The sequence below is a fragment of the Scleropages formosus genome, chromosome 1 (assembly GCF_900964775.1).
Source record: "Scleropages formosus chromosome 1, fSclFor1.1, whole genome shotgun sequence".
Lineage (NCBI taxonomy): Eukaryota > Metazoa > Chordata > Actinopteri > Osteoglossiformes > Osteoglossidae > Scleropages > Scleropages formosus.
Window position 1 is genome coordinate 23,794,077 of NC_041806.1, and position 24,532 is coordinate 23,818,608.

Here is a 24,532-nt window from a genome sequence, read left to right on the forward strand (position 1 = left end):
CTGATCCATGTGCAGCACTGCCACCTTCTCAACAAGTGCTTGCCTTCAGGCAGGAGTGCAGGGATTTTTCACACAGGGTGATTTGTGTGGCCCAAAGTCTGGTCTTCTCTGTCCCGTTCCGAAACGGCCCCCACTGCACAATGCTTCCCTTTCAGCTGTTCTCCCGCAGGTGTAAAAGTGCAAGAATTTGTGGTACAGTGAGAAAGGAGCAACGCGCTTTGGCATGCGGAGGGGTTGTGTGAAGAGCAAACAGCCTGCAGAGATGGCACTGCCCTCATCTCCTGCTTCAGAACTAGAATCCTCAAGGACCTCGAGCAGGAAGGATCAAAGATCTAGTTGAGGTAAGAACGAGATGTAAACCACTTTGAACTTATGCTCACTTCTCAATTTCTATTAAACAACCTGTTTGCAGTTCTGCTTATCTGCTTTCTTTGAGTATCCCGTGTATTAGGACGACTACGTGGGCGTCCGATGGTCCAGGGTAGTGACACAAGGCAGGTGGCTCAAGTGTGTCGTTTCTCTCTGTCCCTCTCTGGCCTTTTTAAAGTTATGGACCGCCTGTGCACCACACTGCTCGTGTGTACTCTCCTCCTGGGACTGCTAAGCCTTGCAGGTATGTGAGCTACCAGCCAGGACTTTTTTTTTTTTTTTTTTTTTTTTTTTTTTTTTTTTCTTCTCTCCCCCCCCCCAGGATTAATGAGAGAACAAAGGGTGAAATTGCTTCAGGTTACTACACTTTTGACTGATTTTGTTGATAGTCGAGGGGAGAGCAGACACTTTCCAGCAGCCTCTGCTTCCTCCGTGATAACTCCCCTGAGCCAGAGTCAACACTGTTTATCCTCTTCATGTATTCATAGAACATCTCTGTCTGTCTCTATGAACACCAACCTTAGAATTCAAAGCCAACAGCTAGTTTTCAACCCATTGAATTATTTATTGCCCACAGGGCTTGATGCCTTTGAAAAGGTGTGTATATTCATTGCGAAAACTAGTTATTCCTCGGTTGATAATTGAAATCGGCTGCGTGGCGAAGAATACCAAGCTTCTTTCTGCCTTTCGAACTATACCTTAGACTAGGTGTTTATTTGGCATGTGCAATGTCTCATTCCAGTCAACTGGACCTTATTTCAGGCAGCTCTGTGATGCTGGAGGCATGTAGCCCGTCAACTGTTAGGCTTAAGTAACTGCGGGAGTAATCCCATCCTTGGTGTACCTGTGCTTACAAGAAAAATGTGAATTACTGTATGTAAGGAAAAGACCAGTATGTACAGCAGTGTGATATAGGAAAACTCTGCCGTGTTATATTCGGAATCAGTATTCACTCAACTCCTGGCTTGAAAGCATCTTTTCAAGGAAATGTTTGTAAATTTCCTCCAGCATCAAGAAAATTCTTCAGTTGCCATTTCTTTGCTAGACTTTCTCATAAAAGTTAGTCGATTGTAAATTTTCTATCTGGGTTTACTTTTCATCTTGAGTAGATCATCACAAAATGATTACAGAATATTTTCTAGGAGACATTTATTAATGGCCGGAGCCCTAGGTGTTTTTCTAAAAATATGAAAAAGAGCAAAAGCCTTATCCATAGGTAGTAGCAGTGATGTCTGCAAGATGCGTTCCCTTAATAGTTGTACTCGTCCCTACGATACGGTATCCCAGTGAGCTCTGACGTGTTTGTTCTCCCCTTCTCTCCAAACGCAGTAGCGGAGGAGACGGCTCCAGGTGACCCACACACAGGTAAGCGGCTACTGCTGGGAGAGCATCCTTGGATCTGGTCTCACGGCTTGCTTTCCTACTTCGTTTCCTTGGATGAGGGCACGTCAGCGATGGGGATGTATAACGCCGAGGAAGTCGGCATTTCACTGAAGGGTCACTCGGAGCAGAAAGGCCACCTTCAGCTTCCACGGGAGAGTAGCGGAGAAACAGCATCATGTGCAACACAGCCCAGCCTGGGGGTCACAAGGCCTCGTCCAAATAATTTCCCCCATGAAATTTTTTTTTTAAACCAAGCGCAGCACTCGCTTCTTTTAAGCAGTATTTCCCTCAGAAGGTCTTTCACTGAACCCGTGTGAAAGAACGCGGCGTTAGACCATTCCTGTGCGAGTAATGCCCACGTAGAACGTTTTTCAAAACCGTGCCTGGCTGCTTTGGATTTCTTCACACCTTTGCTACATCTTGTTGGTTGTCTGTTACTGAGTCTGACTCTGATCTGCTCTTGCTGGATTACTGGCAGGGGGCAGGGAGAAGCGCAGCGTGCCAAATTGGGCCTTGACATCCTCGGACTTCTTCGGCTGGATGGAGTACCTGCGCGCCCACGCCGCCTATGACAAAATGGAAGACCTGGCCAGGACATTCTGGGCTCATTTTCCATCTGCCAGCGATTTGGGCTATGAGACCTCAGAGCTGGAGTAGTGACGGTTTGAGGCCCCCGCGTTCCGAAATCTCGGCCTTCGTAGCTGTACCAGGTCTGTTGCCAATCCCCGCATCTTTTCCACACGGCACAGGGAGGTCGGACATCCCTTCGCTATAGCCTTGGGGGACATCTCCCAACGGAGAGCTATACAATTCACTTGAGGCAACCTACGCAGGCCCACATGTCCCCTTGTTAATGCTCAATAAAGCTCTTCAAACCTGGATGGTTCCAGAATGCTTTTTTGAAATATCATGTGCTATGGGGGGAGCTACAGTCTCAATTTTCTCTATTTCCCCACAATCTAGTAGGTGGGTCTTTACCGTTCATATTTTACTTCATTTGTTTATCTGATGTTTCTCTCCAAAGCAACAGTGCTCAACAACTTCCAGGGGTTCACCCACTTGTATATCAGGGAGTATACCTTACACAGGTGATACAGCTGCCTCTGTGGTTCACAGGTTAAAGGCTTGAATACCATCAGTGGTACCAACTGTTTTAAGCAAAGCAATCAGTTTTAAGGTAAAGTCCAGGACATCCAGAAGTTGAGGAGTAAGAAGCAATAGGCAGGTAAGCAAAGCAATCAGTTTTAAGGTAAAGTCCAGGACATCCAGAAGTTGAGGAGTAAGAAGCAATAGGCAGGAAAGAGTGAATCCCAGAAACTACACAAGGAAACCTGATGCTAAACTTCACTACATTACAACATTGTGTCATCTTGAAAAGTTTTAATTGCATTTAAAATATCATGACACAAAAATAATCTACTGCACTAACTTAAAAAGAAATTGCACAAATAGTTTATTAATAGGAGAAAAATGAATATACCGTTTCCCACAGCAAACCCCAAATCCATAATTTTCCGTAAACATGTTCCAGAAGCAAGTTTTGCCGAACGGCTCAATTTAGAGTTCCTCTTTTTAAGGTCTTTGTAGAAGTGGTGTGTGTGTCTGGTGCACGTGTAAAAGAACAGGGATCCAACGTGCTGCGGCGAGCAGCCATTCCCGAGTTAATGAAAAACAAACCAAAATAGTATGCGTATAAAACGGGGGATCTCCCTACGAGGCAAAAAGCAGAACTGATTTGGTTTTGTTTCTATGCTGAAGAAATGAGCCACAATCCTGTTGTTTAATCTGAATTAAGTAGCTTCGCAAACAAGCATCAAGCCTCTGCTGTTAACTTTAGGGTTAGAGCTTTCGTGGAGACGACGTGGGATCTGGCTTATCATTAAGGTATTGAAAAAAAAACAACCTGATAGCAAAAGACACAACATAAATAAAAGCAGATTGACACTAATAATATGTTAACTTGTAGCAGATATTTTTTTTAGTTAGTAACTGTGAAGGTGACTTTCTGGCAGATGGCAAACTGGCAAATCTAACATTATATTATGTATAATTATACTCGTATATTGTTACAAGTCTATATTCATGCTGCCAAGGGTGTAACTTGTATCTTAAACACTTTTTTTTATGGCTAGGGCCACAATTGCTGTAGGCTACCTTCCTTCCTTCCTCCAGGAGATAAGTGGCAGTTTATAGAGTCGAGATCTTTTGGTTCTCGGCAGCTGTCCAGCACCGGGCAGGTCAAACGGTGCGGCTCTTGCTGAGCATGAGCAGAAGGTGCTAGAAGGCACCGATTCCATCCCCCTCCGTGATTCCTTGAGGAAGGAAGGAAGCTACATTTTTTGATTCCTGAACAACTGTTGGTCACAGTGAGCTGTGACTTGACTCAGGGTTTAAGCTGTAAGAATTAATGCGTGTTAAGGGCTTTTATCTCTTAAGAATATGCAGTCCAGAGTGCACACAATATGCAAACAAAATCACAGATATACTGTAACACTGCCACAAACAACGATTTTAATAAGATGAAGTCGTTGGATTCTGCAGAGATTACGTAATTACTGCCAAACTCCTTGAATTAAATCCAACTTCGGTTTTCTATGCACTTTTTGGGATAGTGTTTCTGTACAATAACTACCAATACGTATCCGAGAAGTCGGTCCACGAAAGGCAGAATCTCTCAAAGTTGTTCAACGATCCGAGTTTAGGCAGAACGGCTGAGGAACAAACAAAAGCAGTGAAATGTTGGGTAAAAATAAATCAGTCAACCCTCCCTAAGTAACTTTTTAAAATGATATATACTGTTTATATGAACTTGAGTACATTCATAGGCACGTGACTGAAACGGGACGTTCCCAGCACTGTTCGCTCCACGATCCTCGCGGGAAAAGCTCAGGTAGGTTACAGTGGGACGGGTCTCTGTCTCTAGGCGGTGACGACACAAACGGTACAGTGAATCTTCTGCTTAATTTCCAATCATCACTTCCCCTTGTTGGGTGTCAACCAGGAAGACCCCTCCTTGCATTCCCCAGATGCCTCTGTAGCCCTGTCCCCCGCTTACGTCCTGCTCCGCACAGGTGCGTGCCCTTCACGTAACCCCCAAAGTGGAGCCGAAGTGCGCTTTGCACAAGTCCGCCGCAGGAGGCTGGCAGCCACCACGACGTACAACGTTAAGAAGCTACATCGGTATTTAAGTGGCCGTCGCCATGCAGGATTGCCGAGGTGTCAGGAGACCGTTGGAAGTTAAGGTCAGACGATATAAATTAAAATCAGCAAAAAAAAAAAAAAAATCTGAAGCAATTTAAAGCGCTATGAAACGCACCGTTGTTTACACTTGATTGTATGTTGCTTTGGGAGACATAAAATGGTACAAATACAGCGAGAACAAATGCGTAGCCCTTCGAACTCTTAGCAATTTGTTGCCGAAACTGAAATAATTTAAAGGTGACAGAAAAAAAGGCACGGATTCAGAAATTAGTCTGATGGGGTGGGGACGGTTCAAAGTTTACGGACATGTACTTCAGTAGCCAAAAAGTGTTGAGATGGACCCTCGGGATTAGGGTTACGGCTTTTGCCACCGATGTTTCACACCCCACTGCAGGAAGGGCCACCTGAACCACTTTGGCTCCAGCATGACGACGTCGCCGTTTCTATTTTTGAGGTCCCTCGCAAATTTTTGCAATATTTTAAGTTGATAAAGGCAGAGTGGAAAAAGGAGCAAAGACAAAGGCCGTTACGCACTGAGGAACGTCTGTGTTCTCCGAAATTGTTGTGCTCTAATCGGTGCTAAAAAAAAAAACATGCCTTGCAAAGTCACTTTGACAAAATAACCCCGGGCTAAAAATGCAATGGTGAATTTATTTAGAATATTCCGACAGTACAGACACATTTTAGTTTGACTGCTGCATCAGTTGCCATGGATCTGTCGCCTTTAGAAGAAATCAACATGAACAAAATAATAATTAGGAAAAAGAGAATATTCAACTGTAATGTTCTTTTCACTCTGGTTCTGTTATTCTGTAGTATGAAAATTAGTGCTTCATCAACCGTACTTCAAATTGCATCTTTGGGCATTTAGTGTTTATATTGCAAAACTGGCCTACACAAAAACATTATTTTCACTTAGCGAAACTATGTTTAGTTAATGGCGTGATTCCTGGTGGAACAAATTCTTCCAGCTTGCAGGTCTCTAGAACTGCTGCACCAAAAATTAGTCATGTTGGGTTGGAGTTCACTCACCGATTCCCCAAAAAAAAAAAACTTCTGGAAAAATCCTGCTCTGCCCCCATCTACAGTAGAACGCTGATTGTCCAGATTAATTGGGACCAAGATTAGTTTGGCTAATCAAATAGTTTGAATGATCGAACCGCGTTGCGGTTCCTCCTGCCTGTAGATGCCCTCATTAACACTCGTGGTCTCGTGGTGGTGGGGCGGTGGTTCGGATGATCGACGCTTGGATAATTGACATTTCGCTGCATTTCGTCGTTCAACCACAGCCCAGATTCTTTTTTTTGATGTGACAGAACGCATCGATGTTCAATCAATTCAAGCGCTAAATACTGAGGCATTTTCACGGTGTTCCCCTTCAGTACTTTACTGATGTTATTACTGAAATGATTCCTCCCTCCACTCTTGTGCCTGTACAGACTTTACCCTCCTACATGCGGTACTTCGTTCATATCTAGGCCCGGCGCTTCCGAGATGAACGCTGCGAGACGAGTCGTCGTTGAAAGCGGACGGGTCTTTAGGTGCGATTCCCAAGCGGCCGAAGCGTTCGGCGATGCCCGCAGCGGTTTCCCTTTGGGCCTCGACCCCTCGCCGGGACAGGCGAGCCGACGGTACGCGGAGCTGCGATCCGAACCTCGAAACGTGCCCGTTTGACAGCAGCGTTGTACTTCACGGTGAATCGGAAAGCAGCGCACCGTTAAAGCGATGCCTTGGAGTTGCCTCTTCCGTCTCCCCGTGAAACATCTGGCTGAATCTGCCCCCCGACAAAGGTGAGGAGACCGTGCCACGTTGTACGCCGTTCACTCTCGAGCACGCGACGTGATATTCGTAAGCTGTTCAACAGAAAGCGTACTTAATACGTGTGCTGCTCTCCTTCTTCCAGATACATTATGAAGGTCACGAGGAGCCAAAAGCAACGACCGGCGCACAGCTGCGTATCTAGTTTTGAAAAGGAAATGCGTCGGCTGCACGTTTTTTCCCCCAGACTCTGCTCCTACATTTCTCGTTCTCACACTTTTTTGGTTCACTTTCATAAAGTACTCCCCCCTCCCCCATCTACTTCCCAGATGACATCTTAAAATGCTGAAAGTAGTTTGTAAAAGCTTTTTCAAAACGCTTTCACTCAAAGTGAGCAAAGGCTTTGTCTGCCCATCGTGCCTTCGTCTGCAGCCATTGGCGTTCGTTAGATCCACGTGGGGCCTGGTGAACATCTGCCTTCTGTCAGCATCAGCAGCACATCTGCCTTGGCAACTACACCTTCTGCTGGCTTTAAAAACACACAGTTATCACCGTCTTGGCTGCAAGTTAAGAGCACAGGTGAGTGTGTTAAATATAGTTTTACTTAGCCGTCCGCGCACCCTGCGTTTATCTGAAGACTGACGGCGGCGGCTCTAAAGACGTTCCTCTGCACTACGGAGACCGGAGCGCTGGTGGGGGGTGGGAGCCCGCTCCAGAGACATACCAGTGGTGACGTTTGCAGAGGGCCCCCGATGATCCCCACCCACCCCAACACACTGTTTTAACCCTATATTAGCCTGCACCGAAAGGTGGCAGAGGAGCCCCACCAGCCTGGAAAAGCGCCTGTTGCGAAAGCTCATCGCTGATCCTCGGTGTGACTTTAGGACCCACGCGGGACCGGCCCAGCGGAGGCCCATTCAGAAACGACCCACTGATGAAAAGGTAGCTGTGCAGTAGTTAATGTTCTGCCTTCTGATTGCTCCCTTGCTGAAGGGCTGAGCTCCACACACACACACGGAGCTATTCGGTGAGGGGAACTGTGGTTTGCTGTTGCTTGGCTTTGCGTTTACAGCATTCCGTTGGCTCCACCGAGTTTCCTGTAGGATCGCCCGATCGCCTTTGCTGCGCATTTTCGCCACCGCCATTTCCCCACCTGAACGGGCGCGTCCGGCACGGGACACCATGGCCCCTCGCGAGCTGCCGCTCTTCGCCCTGCTGCTCGTCTGCGTCGCGTGCTCAGGTACGTTTCCTGCAACCGCACTTTCCTTCTGCGCCTCTTTGCTTTGCGCCGAAGGCACGAGCACAGGATCCGGCGAAGGACTGCTCCTTTCGAAGTCTAAGAAAAGACAGACGGCAAAACAAAGCGGTCGTCTCCGCAATCCCACCGTGGCTCCTTGGCCCGAGGACAGAGCGGGGCAGTAGTGCGGGGTAGTCACCGTCAGCCCTCGCCCACAGTTGAGGAGATGCCCTGCTTTCTTTTATTGAGCAAGGGTTTTTTTTATTTAAAAATCATCTTCACCCCCCCTTTCCCTTCTGGAAACTGGGAAGTTCAGGTCATTCATTGTAGAATGAATTGTTTTAAATAGTGTAAAACTGAAGATGCTGCTACAACCTGCACACGTTCTCTGTCCCCTTTAAGAAAGGATGAAAATACAGTACAAACACTGTAACCTCTACTAGCAAGTATAGAGGCCTGTGAGTAATTTCCGTAACGGCTTCCATGTGTTCTCGGCTCAGCTTTCCGAATAACGTTGGGTAAAAGCGTTTAACTCGAAGGACGGAAACTGCTGCACTATCAGTATGGTATGACTCCTCTACAATCTCTTTTCACTGCAGTTGCCGCTCTAGATGGTTAAACATATTTATTTTTTCAGAAATATTCCCCGTTTCTTGTGTCCGTCACAGAGCTTTCCAGCGAAAGCACACTGCACAAGATCCTGAAGAAGAGAGAAGGTAAAATTTTTTTTTTTTTTTTTTGGGGATGGTGAATACAGCAGTGGCCTTGGGCATAGAGAAACATGCACTTGTTTACATCTCATTCAGGGCACTTTAAACTGGCTAATGTAATAAATCACATTTAACTCTAAAACTTCAACAGTGCAGATGCAGGACTTTTACATTGGGGACACAAAACCCACACTGCTCGTGTCTCGCATTGCACTGCAGTAGCAGATCAAACCACTGTGCTGATGTTTGTAAAATATTGACAAATTATTTTGAAGCTCCACGCAGTGGGATCGTCACTAAAAAGCTGGTAGCGTAGGGGTTAGATCTGCTGTCTTTGAATCCCACCTCCAGCTGTAGCATTCTTGAGCAAGGTACTTACCCAGAATTACTCCGGTAAAATCACCCAGCTCTCTCAATGGGTAGATGACTGTAGTTAGATTAACGTTATAAATTCCTTTGGAGAAAAAGCATCAGCCAAATGAATAAATGTAATAATATGAATGGAACTCCAGTAGGTGCTGACAAAGTGCACTCTAGGTGAGAGGCACTTTTAGCACTTTAACAGGTATCACGAGGTGGGCAGTCAGCGCCCATCTCCCCCCCCCCGACCTAGCTGTAGTAGAAGACCTGGCCTTGGGGGCTCTCTCTCTCTGTGTGTGTGTGTGTGTGTGTGTGTGTGTGTGTGTGTGTGTCATCATGTGGACTATCTGTCCCCAACTCCAAAGTGACAGGAGAGACCGAGGCAAAACCTGCCACGGTGGCACTGCCATCCTCCAAAGCCAAAGAGTTTCTGACATCCCTGCGGAGGCCAAAGAGGAACATCTGGGACCGCAGCCGCCCTGATGTGCAGCAGTGGATCATGCAGTTCATGTATATGGGCTTCGATGAAGCGGTGAGTTGCCTCCCTTGGAGAAACAGCGGGCGCCATTGGGGGTGTACTAGAGACTTTAGCCAACAGCACAGTTCTGACATTTGCTGCACATCACCTCATATTGTCATGTTACCCCATTAAAGCCAATAAAATGTTCTTAGAGGCTCACAGTGTAAATCTTGACAAATGCCAATGTTTTGTGTTGCTGATCCCATCCTCTTTGGACACAGCGACTCTCTCCCTATGCATACTACTGTGGTACGAGTAGCTATAGCTAATGACTCATTTCGTTTCGCCGCATTTCCAACGGCTACAGAGGCTTGAAACGGACCTGGCCTACTGGATGGACCACTCGCGAGCCAATGACCACGGGCGTCAGCACCACTACGACGAGAACGCTCCCATCGGGCCCCGCTACCCGAGTTCCTACAGGCATGGCGCCGATGTCAACTACGACTACTACTAAGCACCGCCCCTCCCTCCCGTGCAGCTTGCGCTCTGCATGCCGCTATGCTTCCTGCATGCTGGACTTCTGAGTTCCACAACGGTTATTTTCTAAGGAAATCGGACACTGAGCCGAACACCAGACGCTCCACAGCCCCGGTCACGACCGTCGCCTCTTCTGCAACTCCTATGCAGCGTTATTTCCCCCTACGAGGGACAAGGTATTTTCTCTGCTTCTCCTACCGTGTCCTCTGCAGCTTTGTCTCCAAATAAAGAGAGAATGGTTTTCGCCTCTGACTCGCGGCTCTACTTCTTGTCCTCCGCACCTCGTCTCTTCTCCTGCACCGCAGACCTGGTGCTGTCAGTAACCCGGCTCACTCATCTACGTGCAAAAAAACTATTTTCTCAATATTTTATTCATTCACCTGTGTTCAGCAACACAATTCACGTCTCTGGCATAAGAAGTGCACAAACAGGTGCTCGGAATCACTGTATTCTTAGACATAACGACAAATTAAAATGCCTGTATTCTTACACTTTAACTTAAGCTAACGACAGCTATTCAGACACCATGATTGCTTCCAGGGCAACGCCCCTCTCTCGATTGACACTTTCACACCAACAGACCCCACTGCTGCTGCACACACCGGGAACCTTATCCAAGAATTCTCAAAAGCACAATCTCCCAAAGAAAACACATTTTGAAGAATTATCAAAGACTGTAAAATGTTCTGTCCAAAACCACATAATTCTTTTTAGAAAAAGGAAAAAAAAAAAAAAAAAAAAAAAATCACGTCCCAAAAAAAATGCACAAGAGGAGCTGGGAACAATTTGCACATGGACTGGTTTTAAATTACGACACGCAAAGTGCAAGGCAAGGTGAGCAGTTCTTTCGTCAGGCGTAGGCACATCCACACTGAGGAGCGGGCCGGGGTCGCGCGGCCTCCTCTCGAGAGGCGCCAGGATCAAGCCCGGCGGTTTCGCCACGCTGCTAACGCCCAGCCCTTTGGCAGTCGGCGCTCCGTCCCTGGGTGGCGGCTCAGTTGTGTCGGGTGCGGCTCTTTTTCATGCGGGCCGGCTTCGGTTTGGGGATGTACTGGTTGTTAGCCTGGTACTCGAGCTCCCTGCTGAAGTACTGGATCGTCTTGTTCAGACCCTCCTCCAGAGGCACCTGCGGTCAGACGCAGGTCACAATAAGGTCCTTTCCGCAAAACAGCTGATCGAATACAGGTGAACAGCCACACAATATTACAGTGTAAGTAATGAAGAGAAACTGACTTATTACCGTTAACTATTCAAGTACCTGTATCTGTTTTAATAGGAAAAAGGTGATATTTTAACAAATAAGTGGAAGCTTTGTAGCTAAGGAACACAAATAATCGTAGAAAGTGACGCTAACAATGTCGACGTATGGCGATTCACTTTAGGAAGGGTTTTTTTTCAGGAGTGCATTACCTTCGTAAGATGGGGAAGACTAGCTAATATTTGCAGTCTTAGTTATTAAGGACTTTATTTGCTCTTTGGAAAGATGTAGTTCGGAAGGATTAGTTTGATTATTAGGTAAATACCATGCTTAGCATTCACCAAATAATCGCCCAATCAAATTATTGTACAGGTGGTCCCCGATTTACGATGGGGTTACATTCTGCGAAAACCGTCATTAGTCCAAAGTATTGTAAGTTGAAAATGCATTTAATACACCTAATACACACCTCTGTGTGACAGAATGGGAGATGCGGATCGCTGCCGCTGCCCAGCATCGCACCGCTTATCGCTTGCCCGGGAGGGAGGAGGAAAGGGGGGGGGAAAAAAAAAATTTTAAAGTATAGTTTTTACTGAGTGGGGGGCGCAGTGGGTTGGATGGGTCCTGCTCTCCGGTGGGTCTGGGGTTCGAGTCCCTCTTGGGGTGCTTTGCGACGGACTGGTGTCCCCTCCCCCTCCAGCCTTGCACCCTGCGTTGCTGGGTTAGGCTCCCCGCGACCCCGTATGGGACAAGCGGTTCAGACAACGTGGGTTTCTACCGAACGTCTATCGCCAGGTCACCATCGTAAATTCGAAAAAACCGTTAAGTCGAACCATCGTAAAACGGGAACCACCTGTATTTCTTTCACTTTTGAAGTATGAATAAATACTACTCATGAGATTCAGACCAATTTTAAGGTCAGTGTCATGGGCACAGTTTATGGAAACATGGACAAAGAGACAGACAGGAGGGTAAGATGAACAAGGAGGGTCAAAGGGTTGAACAGGATGATACACGTTTTGAGGAAGTCAGCTTGTTCAGATGCAAGACCCACCACAGGCTCCCAGCCCAGCAGCTGCTTGGCTTTGCGGATGTCAGGCCTCCTCCGCTGCGGGTCGTCCTGAGCTTCCGAAAGGAACTGGATCTGGCTGCGGCTCGCTGTCAAGGGGCAGGGGACAGACAGAAAGACATCACGTCGTTGCCACAGCTGCATTGCCGGCCTCTCCTCACTCCTCCAAAGGGCCGCAGGCCACCAGGAGCAGCGCCCGGCAGACTCACCAACCAGACTCTTGATTAGGCGTGCAAACTCCAAGATGGTGTGTTCCTCTGGGTTCCCCTGCAAAACAGATTCAGAAAAAGCATCAGCTCCGTTTCCTTTCATTGGAAAGAATGTGAATGTCGACGTAGACGTTATCGGCGTCTCCGTGCTGTGCATAAAGAGAGAGAATGTGCTACTTAGCTCCCGCTCCCATCCAAAGGAAAGTAAGAGTACTGGACTCGCTAATCCACTGGGTACTTTACCGGAGCAATTCACGGTAACTACTCTGCTCAAGAGTAGATAAAAATCCGATAACTGGCAACTTCAGCTGTAGCGCAGCTCAACGAGCAGTCCGAGAAATCGGAGGAATCGCGCTACACCCTCAAGCCGAAACTGCGAAACAGCTTCTTGGTAGGCAAACGTCGTGGCCCCTTCGCTGCAACACTCACAGGTACGAGGCCCACGTTTGAGTGCAACCTGCGAGAATCCCACACGCAGAAGCAATCCCATAATTGGCACCATTAGGGGGCTAACGAGCCAGGCAGGGAAGTCGACGCGGCTACAGGAGACTCACCAAGTTGACGGGGCTGCTGATGTTGCTGTTCATCAAGGCCACCAGACCGTTCACCAGATCACTGCAAATTGGACAGAAACACCAGTGACCTTCAGAGGCGACTAAGGAACTAAAGCCCACACTACAGTGCACAGTTTGGCCAGAGAGGGGCAGCAGAGGTCACGCTGGGGGAAAACGACGACACTGAACACTCGGGAACTTCTCCAATGTGTGACCAAGAACATTTATAAAAAAAAAAAAAAGACCCTCTCTGGAGTGTGTGGTATATTGCACAGACACACTACGTTTAAACCTCCCCATAACTGAACGTCCTCACCGTTTCATACAGAATCTTGCATAAACAGCAATCAGTACGAACGGCCACTAGTTCCTCCTGCTGTGTGCAGTTACAGGGCGGCTGCTGGAAAGGCTCAGCAAAAACTAGACAGAAATATATTTTAAAAAAAAAAAAAAAAAAAATTAATCCTTCCATCAGCTACAACCAACCGCTTGTCCAACACAAGAGGAAGGAGCTTCCCAGCAAACCCTTGGCCTTTTTCGCTGGCGCATCCATCTTCACCACCAGTCCAGTTCTGTTCCCTTCCTGAACAAGACTCTCTGTAACTTGAGCAGCTCGCAGCGAGTCACTGTGGGGACGTGCCGGAGCGCAGAAACGGATCTCCACCGAAACGTGTCAGTACGGCACACGAGAGCGACAGGAGACCCTGGACGCCCTCTCGTGTCGGCGGTTCGCTTGATGTGAGGAACGGACACACGCTTTGCTTTGTCCCCTTATTTTTCTGTGGAGCAGCAGCACTCATTGACCAGCAACGCCAGTGCTGTCTACCCATCCAGTTCACAAAGGTTTACAGAGACTGTCCCACCCTTACACGGGGACGTGCATCAACAAGCGGCATGGCGGCAAAGAGGGTAGCGCTGGTGCCTCACAGCTCCTGGGCTGTGGTTTCGAAACTGGGTTCTCATCCAGCTCAGCCCGTGTGGAGTTTGCATGTTTTCCTGGCGTTTGTTTGCGTTTCCTCCCATAGTCCAAAGACGGAGGTGGACGAAAGCAACGGGACACCGTTCCATAGCCTCCCCAACACTGAGAATAACAAAACCAAAAGAGGAGCTGAAAACTGACACACACTGCCTTGCACCGCATGCGGTCCCTTCCAAAGGCGGCCACATGTGCTCTAGAAACATTTCTTTTAAAAGTTACAAATGCATGGGGGCGCGGTGGGTTGGACCGGGTCCTGCTCTCCGCTGGGTCTGGGGTTCGAGTCCCGCTTAGGGTTCCTTGCGACGGCCTGGCGTCCCGTCCTGGGTGTGTCCCCTCCCCCTCCGGCCTTACGCCCTGTGTTGCCGGGTTAGCCTCCGGTTCCCCGTGACCCCGTATGGGACAAGTGGTTCTGAAAGTGTGTGTGTGTGAGTTACAAATGCAAAAGTACAAAATAAGATTAGCATTTCATAGCTACTAACAGCAACTGAAAGGACAAATGAGCAGGGGGGGGGGGGAATTGAAGAATTAAATCTGTGTAATTGGTTAAGATCTTTAAGGCCAGAAACAAATTATATATTTCATTTGGCAGACACTGACAATGAAAGCATAGTCACAAAAACAGCTTACGGACAACATGAACAGGGTAATGGGTAGTTATAAATAAAGCGAGTGAGAAAAGAGGGGGGAAAAAAAAAAAAATTCACACGGAAATAATGAGTGACGAAGTAAAGGTCCAAGAGCTCTTTCTGTGCACAGCCCCCCCAGTGCTGTGTTCACCGTTCAGCTCAGCTGCTCCTCAGGCACTGTCCATAAGCTGCTGTCACCTTGGTTTGAACAAGCGAACCTCAGTCAGTTGACTCGAAGAAATCGAGACGTTCCCCCAACACACACACCTCCAGCAACAACTGCCACGAGTGAAACGCAACTGCTGTAAAGTGATTTAAAGAACTGCTGTGCCATGTCAATAGCTCCAGCGTAGTAATCCTTTAAACCGCAGGAGGAACACAAGTCGACCGCCCTGCTCTGGCGTTTCATCTCCCAACCCAGGACAACAGTACTGCCCCAGTGCCATACTCAGCGCATCTCTCTCTCTCTCTCTCTCTCTCTCGTCTAGATGTATTCCCCCAGGGTTCGAACCTACGACCCCCGACACAAGGGTCGGGCAGCACCCTTGGGCCCGAATACTGACCCAAGACAAGCGCAAACGGTATGTTCGCACCCCAGGACCAGTTTATCACAGTTCCGCTTTGTCCTTTTGGGAAAATGGAGCACATCCTCAGACAGGCTGTGGTCCGAGCTGGACACGGTGCGTTTCTTCTGCTCTTCAAATCCTTTCAACACACGTTACCTACGAACGGCAGTATTCGGCAAACGTTCCTACCGTCATTAAGAGCTCCAGAAACAGAAGCGCTGAAAGCATTTCATATTTACACCGCCACACAGCACCACACCTGACTAATGAGCTCCTGAACAAGGGCACATCTGGGCAAACCTAGCATCAGGACTCCAACATACCGGTCTCCACACCCAGGCCGTTTCCCCTCGCCAAGTGGACAAGGTGTCCAGTCGCAGGCTGCTCAATAATTTAAGTCCTGCGGTGCGCACGCCGGGCCGCATTAACACCGCTCTCGTTTCCGACCTCTCGCTGCATTTCTGCATTCGGCACACCGCTGCCATCCGCCAGCGCTTTCAGTCGCAGAGTCCGCTCGAGAAAAGGAGTCGGCGGCTCGGACGCCAGGGGAATTTTCCATTCCAGAAAAGCTCCCTGGTAATTAAACAAGAAGATATCCGGGCACCGTATGCGAAACACACGTTTTCCAAAATATACGCTTTTCATTCGTTTTAATAACGCACACCTCTATTGCAATATAAATAGAGCCATACACCATTAACCTCAGTGTTTAACTGACAAAAGAAAGGTCTACATATTGAAAAATAGAACATGTTTTCCATTCTTTCTCACTGGTCTTCTACTGCTGACAACAACGATTTTTTTTTTTTTTTGTCGCATCTCTAAATTGCACGCATCACTGTACTAATGCAAGAGTAACACTATTCCATAATAGGGTTATGTTAAGTGCCGTAGAGGCGACGTAGACTCTCGGCAACCACATAGGGTACTACAGAGTGCTTCCAGATTGTTCTCTTGTTCCCTTTCCTGGTCCTCCCCGTCTTTGTGCTACAACTTTGTCAGGCATCACCGTCTCTTCTAGACAACTGGACCTTTGCAGGAGGTAACCAAAGAATGACAACCTCATCAGCTGGACTTCCAAAGAGCTCTGGCTTGATTTAATCCAATATTCATCTTGTCGTCTTCTTAGCTGCCAAACATATCTTTAAGTTTCCTCCAGCTTTCACGTCTGTATAGTATTACAGAGAAGACCGTTGCCTGGTACATTCTAACCTTTGCAAATACGTTGATACATTTGAATAATGTCATAGTTCAGTATAAAGAGTATTTTACAGACAAAGTACTTATGAAGGACAAGATATGCTTTAAAGACAAATCCAGTTTGAAAAGTGCAGCTACTGCATGATTACATAACATACATAATTTTGCAGAACACACATTTCAACATTTTAGCCTTGATGGGGTCTGCAATTGACCAGTAAATGCAGCATATTTTTTTCTTTTTCCCCCCCTTAGTCATCTATTCACCAGGCACAGAACTCTGTATGTACAGAACAGGACAGGAATATTTATAATATGTACAGAATAGGACACAGATGGAACTAGAAGCCTCCCTTGAATTTCTCACACGGTTACAGTTTTCATTCTCTGCTTGTTATTTCAACTGACATGAATTCAAGGCACGGTTGGAATAGGTTGATTCACAAAGAAAAAAAAAAAGATCTTATTTTATTCTAACTCTCATTATACAGTATAAAATAACTATTTAATTCAATAAATTCGGTGGCAATTTGAGAAACCAAGACGATTGAGAGCGCTGCTGTGCAGAGCGTAGGAGTGACTTCAGCACTGGGGGGACATTTGGAGACGGGGTGCAGGGCATGAAAACGCTGCCTGCACTCAGAGCCCCTCACTCCACTGACAAACTATTTTACCGCACATGCAGCAAAATTAAATTATATTCATCTTTTACAACTTGTCACCAGCTATGGCATCATTTATTTCTCCCTATAGTTCATTTTTTACGCATTTCTTATATTTACATTTATTAACTTAGCCGATGCCTTTCTCCACAGTGATGTACAATTCAGGGCAAACAAAAGAACAAATTACTATATATTTACAGCATATTACGGTTTCCATACTACATCTACTAAAAGCAGATGTATTCCCCCCCAGTTATGCATATAACCTAATGGAGAATTGTCCAAATAGAGTTAGGTAATTGGGGGGGGGGGGGGGGGGGTGCGGTAGAGCAGTGGGCTGGACCACAGTCCTGCTCTCCAGTGGGTCTGGGGTTCGAATCCTGCTTGGGGTGCCTTGCAATGGACTGGCGTCCCGTCCTGGGTGTGTCCCCTTCCCCCTCCGGCCTTACACCCTGTGTTACCGGGTAGGCTCCGGTTCCCCGTGACCCCGTCTGGGACAAGCGGTTCTGAAAACGTGTGTGTGAGTTAGGTAACATGCTGAGACTACAGCTACCCACTGGTCCACCTTTAAACGTATGAACAAACTCTGAAGTGTAATGCAACCTTCAGTTTTGAAAAATAATTGTGCACCGTGTTTAGCGAGTGTGTGCTGTAGCGTACAGCTGGATTTCTACCTACAGCAGGACCCCTCCCCCTGCCCCCATGGGGATGGGGATGGCATAGAGAAAGGTAGAGACAAAGAGCACAGGGGTTACTACTAAGCTCTCCCTTTCGCTGGCTCCGTCACCCACGAGAAGCAGACAGATCAATTTTCCATAACAAGAAACCAGAAATGATTTCATAATATTAAAAATAAATAAATAAATAAAATCCACAAAAAAAAAAATCCTATTATTCCAGCGTTTGACAAAATTTCACATACTGGAATGTGCATTTCCTTGTCACACAACTCCTGTGTCCTGGTATTTCTCTCATACAAATTTTAAATCATTGATTCACAGCAGTGGGGGTTATAGTGGAATGAAATAGGAAATAGGAAGGTCACCGAGGCGTCGGAACACCTTGAAATGAAAAGAATAGTGTAATATATTGAATAAGGATTCATTTCAAATTCCCCACATATGCTATAAAGTAATGCGAAATCTGCTTCTGCACATTTGTAGCCATGCTAGAGAAAATTTTTAAAAAAATTGTGAATACTGTGCTTTAATATCCATTTCACCTGCTCTCAGTAAGGACTTCTGCACCAAAAATTAAACTAAGCGGAGCTGAGCGTGTTACACGTTATTATTGTTACCCACCCTGTCACTGTGTCAGTCAGTGAGGACATATTCATTTACCTCCAGGCTTCTCACTGTATTGAGAAAAAACTTCCACGGACCAAGTGTTGAACCCTCAGACCGGTATCTAGGATAGTCATCGCTTTCATTAGTGCAACATTTAATTAAGCAAATCGGGTTTCTGTTAACGTTTACTATCGGAGATACCAGGCTTCAAACATCTCATTGCTGCTTCTATGTCTGATGTTCAAAGGTGAGCGGCTTCAGAGGTGTGTTCTGGTATTTCAAATGGGCAAAGATGACAAAAATCGGCAGCAGGACAACACAGGACGTCTTTTTTGGAAGATTTTTATTCCTGCCCGCAAATAATACTTTAAAGATGTACCCCCCCAGAGAAGAGCAGGGGCTGTGCTGCACAGAAGACACCTACAGAGCAAAGGCAATGGAAAAAAGCCCTGAAAAATACCTGTGGTCAGTACTACACATCTACACCCAACACCCACCACTAACCCTCCCTTCTCTAATAAGCAGGTAATTTAGCCCCCATGAAAGGAGTTTATCGGTCTGTGTGCGAACAAACAAACCCAGCATTTTCAATATGAAAACAGAGGTTCGGAGCTTTGAAACACCACGGACTCATTTATAGGACTGGGAAGCAATCCCATCAAAGGCATCGCCTGGGATCCGCATGCCATCGCTGCGTGTTGGTCAGCCTCAAAAGTTGCCACCTGCACAGGAGGCATGCTCACACAGAGTAAAATGTACATACATTTAACTGAACACACTGTGCATTCCATCTACCAAGGAGCGATGCTGCGGTCAAATAAGGTGTCGGGGATAAAAATCTGCTCTGAAAAGAAAATGAATAAAAGATGATAATACAGAGTGCAAAGGGCAAAATAACTGTGGTACAGTTTGATATGTAGTTAAAGTAGCTAGTTGAAGGTTAGTTTCTCTCTCTCTCTCTCTCTCTCTCTCTCAAGACAAACTACGGTGAAGTCAGTTACCACAGTTCACTGAAACAATCATATGAGATCAGCTCTTCTGGTTGGTCATCATAGGCACTGTGATCGTTTACAAGTTTCAAAACCTTTCCAGGCTGAGGGCAGGTTCAGATGCTCCGTTGCTATACGAACCATATTTCAAAACATGTGGAATATTCTATGGTACAAACGGGTCATGCCCAAAGCAAAGGGAAACGTGACCCCGCATCCGCTCTGACGGGGAGGCTGAAGGCGACCGCTGTCCGAATGTCCACGGTTCTACGTGAAAGGATATCAATATCAAACTGCTTCACAATTCACTTTTTCATGGCGCATATGTTGTGTGTGTATAATATATATATATATATGCGCGCGCGCACACACACACACACACACACACACACACACACACACACACACACACACACACACACACACACACACACAAAAAAAAAAAAATTAAAAATACAAGTGTGTGTAGGCACATGCTGGAAGGCTTTAATGTTTCCAGCTGAACTGAATCCTGGAGGGGTTTTCTGCTGCACTGCCCATATCCTCTCTGACATACCCTCTAAATAATCCTCACTGCACAGGGGCACTAAACACATGAGCCCTGACCCTTCACAACACACAGAGCCCTACAGATCTAGCAAACCTACCCACCCACTAGGGAACAAAACATAAACTGGTCCAACTGCATAAAGCAATAAAGATTTGGTTTCAGTGTAAACACATAGGAGAACAGCACAGTCAGCCATACTATAAAAAAAAATTCACACACGTCTAAAAATTTCTCTCTCTGGATAAGGTAAGAAAGTAAACAATAAGAATGGTATTAATACTGAAACCATGTTTCTCATATCCTGGGTTTTCGCTTGACTTTACCAGCATCCTGTCGGTGCCCCTACGGTAATCCCCAGGGGCCACCGTACCAAGGAGCTGGACTGAGAACACACAGCATCACCCATCTATATTAAATCTGTGAAAAACTGCTTAACTTGACATATTGAGTGATATATGAGGCACATCTTCTTATTGTTCTCAGCAAGACTTGATGTCTCATATCCTATTACACAAGAAAAGACACACGGCTGAAGTTTCCGGTGCTTACCTTACATACTGGAACGCTCTCGTTTGTGACCCAGAACCATAAACCTAAAAAAAAAAAAAAAAAGAGGGGGAAAGCCATCTTACGCATTGCCGCGAATACATCAACACTCCCGACCGCATCATGACAAACACCCAATATGCTGCCAATCAAACCAGCATGAATGTTTACTTTTGCTTCATATTCCATGTAGCTGGAGTTAGACTCAACACTGCTGGGAACAAGAAACACAAAGTCGCCAGGCACCGTCTCACTGCGGACATTTCCTTCTCCGCAGCTGATGGTACTAAAGTGCTGAAGCCATCCCTCGCAAGCCCTTTTATCACCATGGACACAACACCCACCTTGTTAGCTGTGTAGTCCTTGTTATTCGCCTCTCTAGCTGCCAGGAAACTAAGTCCACAGCAGAACCAGGAAGCATCTCAAAACATGCCTCACTCTCGCTTTGCGAAGCCGAGAACTGACATTTTCTGAACAGTGAGGTTTACGAATAAACGCACCATACACAAGGAGAACAAGAGCCTTATTTGCTTTGACTAAAAGAAAAATAAAGTAGAAAAAGATCAGGACAAGTTGATGTTTTGAAACCCGCAGAGCCCAACCCAATCGCAGCCAAACCTTTCTCAAGCAAGCAATCTTGTGAGAATTGTCACAGTGGTGTCGTTATCAAGTCTGACACTTAAATAACGGAAAATGAACGGGGTGTCTACCGTCTCTACTTTAGTAATGAAGCTAGCTGGTTGGTATGGCAATGCTAGGTAGAATCGGGTGTATTCCAGTACCGGTACTCGATGCTAGGCCCACGCCGACGTCGCAACCAGCAGGTGTCAGCAGTCACTCAAAACATCCAACGCGCTGGAAGGGACGTGCAGGGTGGTGCCGGACACTTACCGTAAGCGGTTCCCCTTGGAGGGCCTGCAGGATGAAGTTGCTCACCACGCGGCCATCGTTCATGTGCATCCGAGAGCCGAAGGTGTTGAAGATCCGCGCCACCCTCACCTCCACTCCTTCCTGCGAGGCACAGAAGGTCACCAGGACTTACGAAACAGATACGTGACGGGTGGCGTGGACTGCGTCTTACGGTAAAACGATTAACACGAACCTGGTCAGCCTTGAGCAGAAGCCATTGTCATGATTAGAAACCATAAAGCACTGGGATCAAAATCTAGGAATTGATCCTTCATTTACTTGCCCTAGTTGTCAACTAGCAGAGTTAAAAACCGAACGATAAGACACCAGCTTAAGTCCCATTTGAACTTCTCTTTTGCCAGCCACCAGAGACAACATTTTCGTATCGCACAGAGCTCTGGATATAGGCTGCCGTTAATACCGCTACAGGTTACGCTTAACTTTAGTTACGCTCTCGGTCTGCATAATTCAAAGGGATTTCTGACCCAGATATATTCAAAACACTTACGATAAGCCACTGGACGGCGTTAAAATACGGAGGACTTTGGAGAAAACGCCGCTTTACGAGTCGGGCTGCTTCTTCCTCCGTTGTCAATGAGAGTGATTGTTTTACTTTCCTCATTTTGTACTCGGAGTACTGTGGGGGGGAAACTAACCATTTTGTCAGCTTTATGTACTAAATTTCTGTGGAAGGTATATAAGGGGTGAAGCCAGAGGATGTGAGAGGAGTCCAAGAGATGTATGCGACAGCTGTCGGAGTTATTAACCATAAGGCTCTCTGAAGAGCAGTGCGGCAAGGAAGACAGTGGACTTGATCCGCTGTCATCCGCAGTCATCTCCTTGCCAATCCCCTGCTCTGCTGCCCCCTCTCTTGGCGAAAGGAAAGGTCTGGTGTCACGATCGATGCTCCCTCCAAATGTCAGTCCCCCTAATGTCTGGATGTACGGTGGTGTAAACAGAGAAAACGAAGAACGTGTGGGTGTGTTGTTCTGTAACCATGGATCAAGGAAGACAGAACTCAACGGCTCACGTTGCTGCGAACGGGAACCCGTGTTCTCTGTTCTTTTCAAATCAGCTTAACATCATCCACAGGAGGATTCACAAACTGACTCCGCGAGACAACCTTCGGCGAGATGCATCTTTCTGTTAAATAAGCAGCAATGAAAGGCGGCCCAATGGAGAAGACAGGTTTTGTTAAAGGAAAACAAATGAGTGTGGTGTTCCTTTTGTGGTCTGTGGGCAAAAAGTTAGACGTGACCGTGCCTTCGCTGTAATCCGGCTCAAGTCCATGTGGCACCCCCACCGCCACTCCGCATCCCCCCCGCCCCCCAAATCACCCTTTGTTCAGAAATCCAGACACCTGTGACAGGTGATGCTACAGCAGAACTTAGAATGTGAAAAGTAATATAAACAGCTTTCATTTTTGTATTCCTCAAAAGACTGTTTAAAAAAAAAAAAAAAAATGAGGCTCTGAAAATGCATTTTCAGTTTGTTCAGTTTTGCCAGAACAATGTTTATTTATACATTGCGGAAACAAAATTAATTTAAAACCAGCTTAATGATTTGGTAAAATCATTACATTAATTTTGAAAAGTAATGTAAAGCAGCAAAAAGTTTGTGTAACTTATGACATTCAGATGAAACTGAATAAGTTTGGCAAACTGATAAAATTAATTTCTGATGGAGCTTAAGACCTGTCATTTATGATAAAAATCTCTATAAATACCCTGGTAACCAGAAGACAAGGACTTCAACCTTCTCCTCTTTGATGTCCTTGTGAAACTGTCAAATAGCCTCGCCATCATATGATATTTTGCAATGCCATGGTAACCACACCATGACTTTTAAGAGAGGCAAAACACAGCAAATCCTATTGGCCAGGTGTAGCATTACTCTCAGCTATCACTTCCAAAAGCAAATAAGTCACAGCATAACCACCTTCCCCCCCCACTTACTGCTGGAGGTTTTGTTTCCACTGAGACCAGCATGTAGACTTTCTGAATGCCCCAAATGTTTTATGCTTTTGCTGATAGGTGACAGTTCTAGGAACTGTCCAGTTAAAGTCACACACACACACACACACACACACACACACACACACACACACACACACACACACACACAGTATGTCTCAAGCAGGGTCTTGGCAAACCGGAGCCTAACCTGGAAACACAGGGCGCAAGGCTGGGGGGGGGGGGACACCCCGGACAAGACGCCAGTCCATCGCAGGGTACCCCAAGCATGACTTGAACCCCAGACCCACCACATGGCAGGCCCCGGCCAAACCTGCTGTGCCACTGTGCCCCCCTCCCCCTGCATGTGAAAAGGGAAGACATCACAAGATACCAGGGTAGCCATACGAGAATGTAAACTGAGCTGCTGTGGTCTACGATGAACGCTAAACAAGTGCAAGGGAAGGAAATACAAGAGAAAAACAAGATTAGCTCCAAGTTATCTTACATAAGCTAATACATCTGTCTTGTCCACTATGTGGCGTAATACGAAGTCAACTCTCAAAACTTACAAAGCTCACTTAATTTCATTCAAAAATCTGAAAATAGAATCAAGAGGTGCGCTTAATCCTACCATTTGGAAGTTCATTTTTCATATTTATAAAGTAATGAATCAATTTCTCAGAATTCACTGCAAAACAGTGATTATGAAACAAGACTTTCTGCTTTGCATGCATGGTTTTTTCCCCCTGCAGAACACAGTAGACAGACACACACACACACACACACACACACACACACACACACACACACACACACACACCAAATTTCTGGACAGATCTTTGTTAAACGGAATAAAGGAGGGGAACAAATTTGGGAAGATTTGTAAATGCTTGCGTCACCTGTTGGTTTTCATAAGCAGCCATGTGCATAAGCAAAAGAGTCACCAGATCTGCTCCCAGTGAGCAGACGTCCACTTTATCCTCATATTAGCCAGATAAATCTACAACTCTACAGATAAAGCACTTAGGGCTACAATAAAAAAAAAAAAAAAAGGGGGGGGGGGGGGGCTGCACAGTGAGAACAGATGCTACACAAGTCTTCTGAGATGACTGACTCAACCACACACTGGGTCCACCCATGAGAATGCTTAGAAAGGCTCAAAGCACAATGTTTAAACAGAAGCAATATTATACTTGTATAATATTGATATAAA

General features: G+C 46.4%; 3 protein-coding genes and 1 long non-coding RNA gene across 4 annotated transcripts in view; 3 read left to right on the forward strand and 1 right to left on the reverse strand.

The window, feature by feature from the left end:
* The first annotated feature begins 549 nt into the window (after positions 1-549).
* Positions 550-2,592, forward strand: otos2 (otospiralin 2). Its single transcript, XM_018749909.2, has 2 exons — positions 550-613; positions 2,231-2,592. The coding sequence occupies exons 1-2, from the start codon at positions 550-552 to the stop codon at positions 2,407-2,409; spliced, it is 243 nt and encodes an 80-aa protein (XP_018605425.1). The 3' UTR covers positions 2,410-2,592.
* Positions 2,593-6,764: 4,172 nt separating this feature from the next.
* On the forward strand, positions 6,765-8,261 carry LOC114910922 (uncharacterized). Its single transcript, XR_003797814.1, has 3 exons — positions 6,765-7,290; positions 7,508-7,653; positions 7,784-8,261. It is a non-coding gene; the product is annotated as an uncharacterized LOC114910922 (long non-coding RNA).
* Positions 8,262-8,576: 315 nt separating this feature from the next.
* ecrg4a (ECRG4 augurin precursor a) lies at positions 8,577-10,255 on the forward strand (the record flags this gene model as incomplete). The annotated part of the gene is made up of 3 exons (XM_029251751.1): positions 8,577-8,664; positions 9,390-9,550; positions 9,846-10,255. Coding segments are annotated over 3 exons (399 nt in total), but the record flags the coding sequence as incomplete, so codon positions are not given.
* Positions 10,256-10,371: 116 nt separating this feature from the next.
* Positions 10,372-24,532, reverse strand: part of uxs1 (UDP-glucuronate decarboxylase 1) — a 39,346-nt gene continuing 25,185 nt past the window's right edge. The window contains exons 10-15 of the mRNA XM_018750099.2: positions 21,347-21,466; positions 20,459-20,502; positions 13,049-13,109; positions 12,495-12,552; positions 12,271-12,374; positions 10,372-11,144 (exon numbers count right to left, since the gene is read on the reverse strand). Of these exons, the coding sequence (XP_018605615.1) occupies positions 11,013-11,144; positions 12,271-12,374; positions 12,495-12,552; positions 13,049-13,109; positions 20,459-20,502; positions 21,347-21,466 (519 nt within the window). The 3' untranslated portion in view covers positions 10,372-11,012. The remainder of the gene's footprint in view (positions 11,145-12,270; positions 12,375-12,494; positions 12,553-13,048; positions 13,110-20,458; positions 20,503-21,346; positions 21,467-24,532) is intronic.

Excerpts from the sequence above, each read along its gene's own strand:
- otos2 (XM_018749909.2), top strand. The coding sequence starts at position 550 with ATGGACCGCCTGTGCACCACACTGCTCGTGTGTACTCTCCTCCTGGGA. Across the intron at positions 614-2,230 it reads GGGACTGCTAAGCCTTGCAG|GGGGCAGGGAGAAGCGCAGC; the intron begins GTATGTGAGCTA and ends GATTACTGGCAG.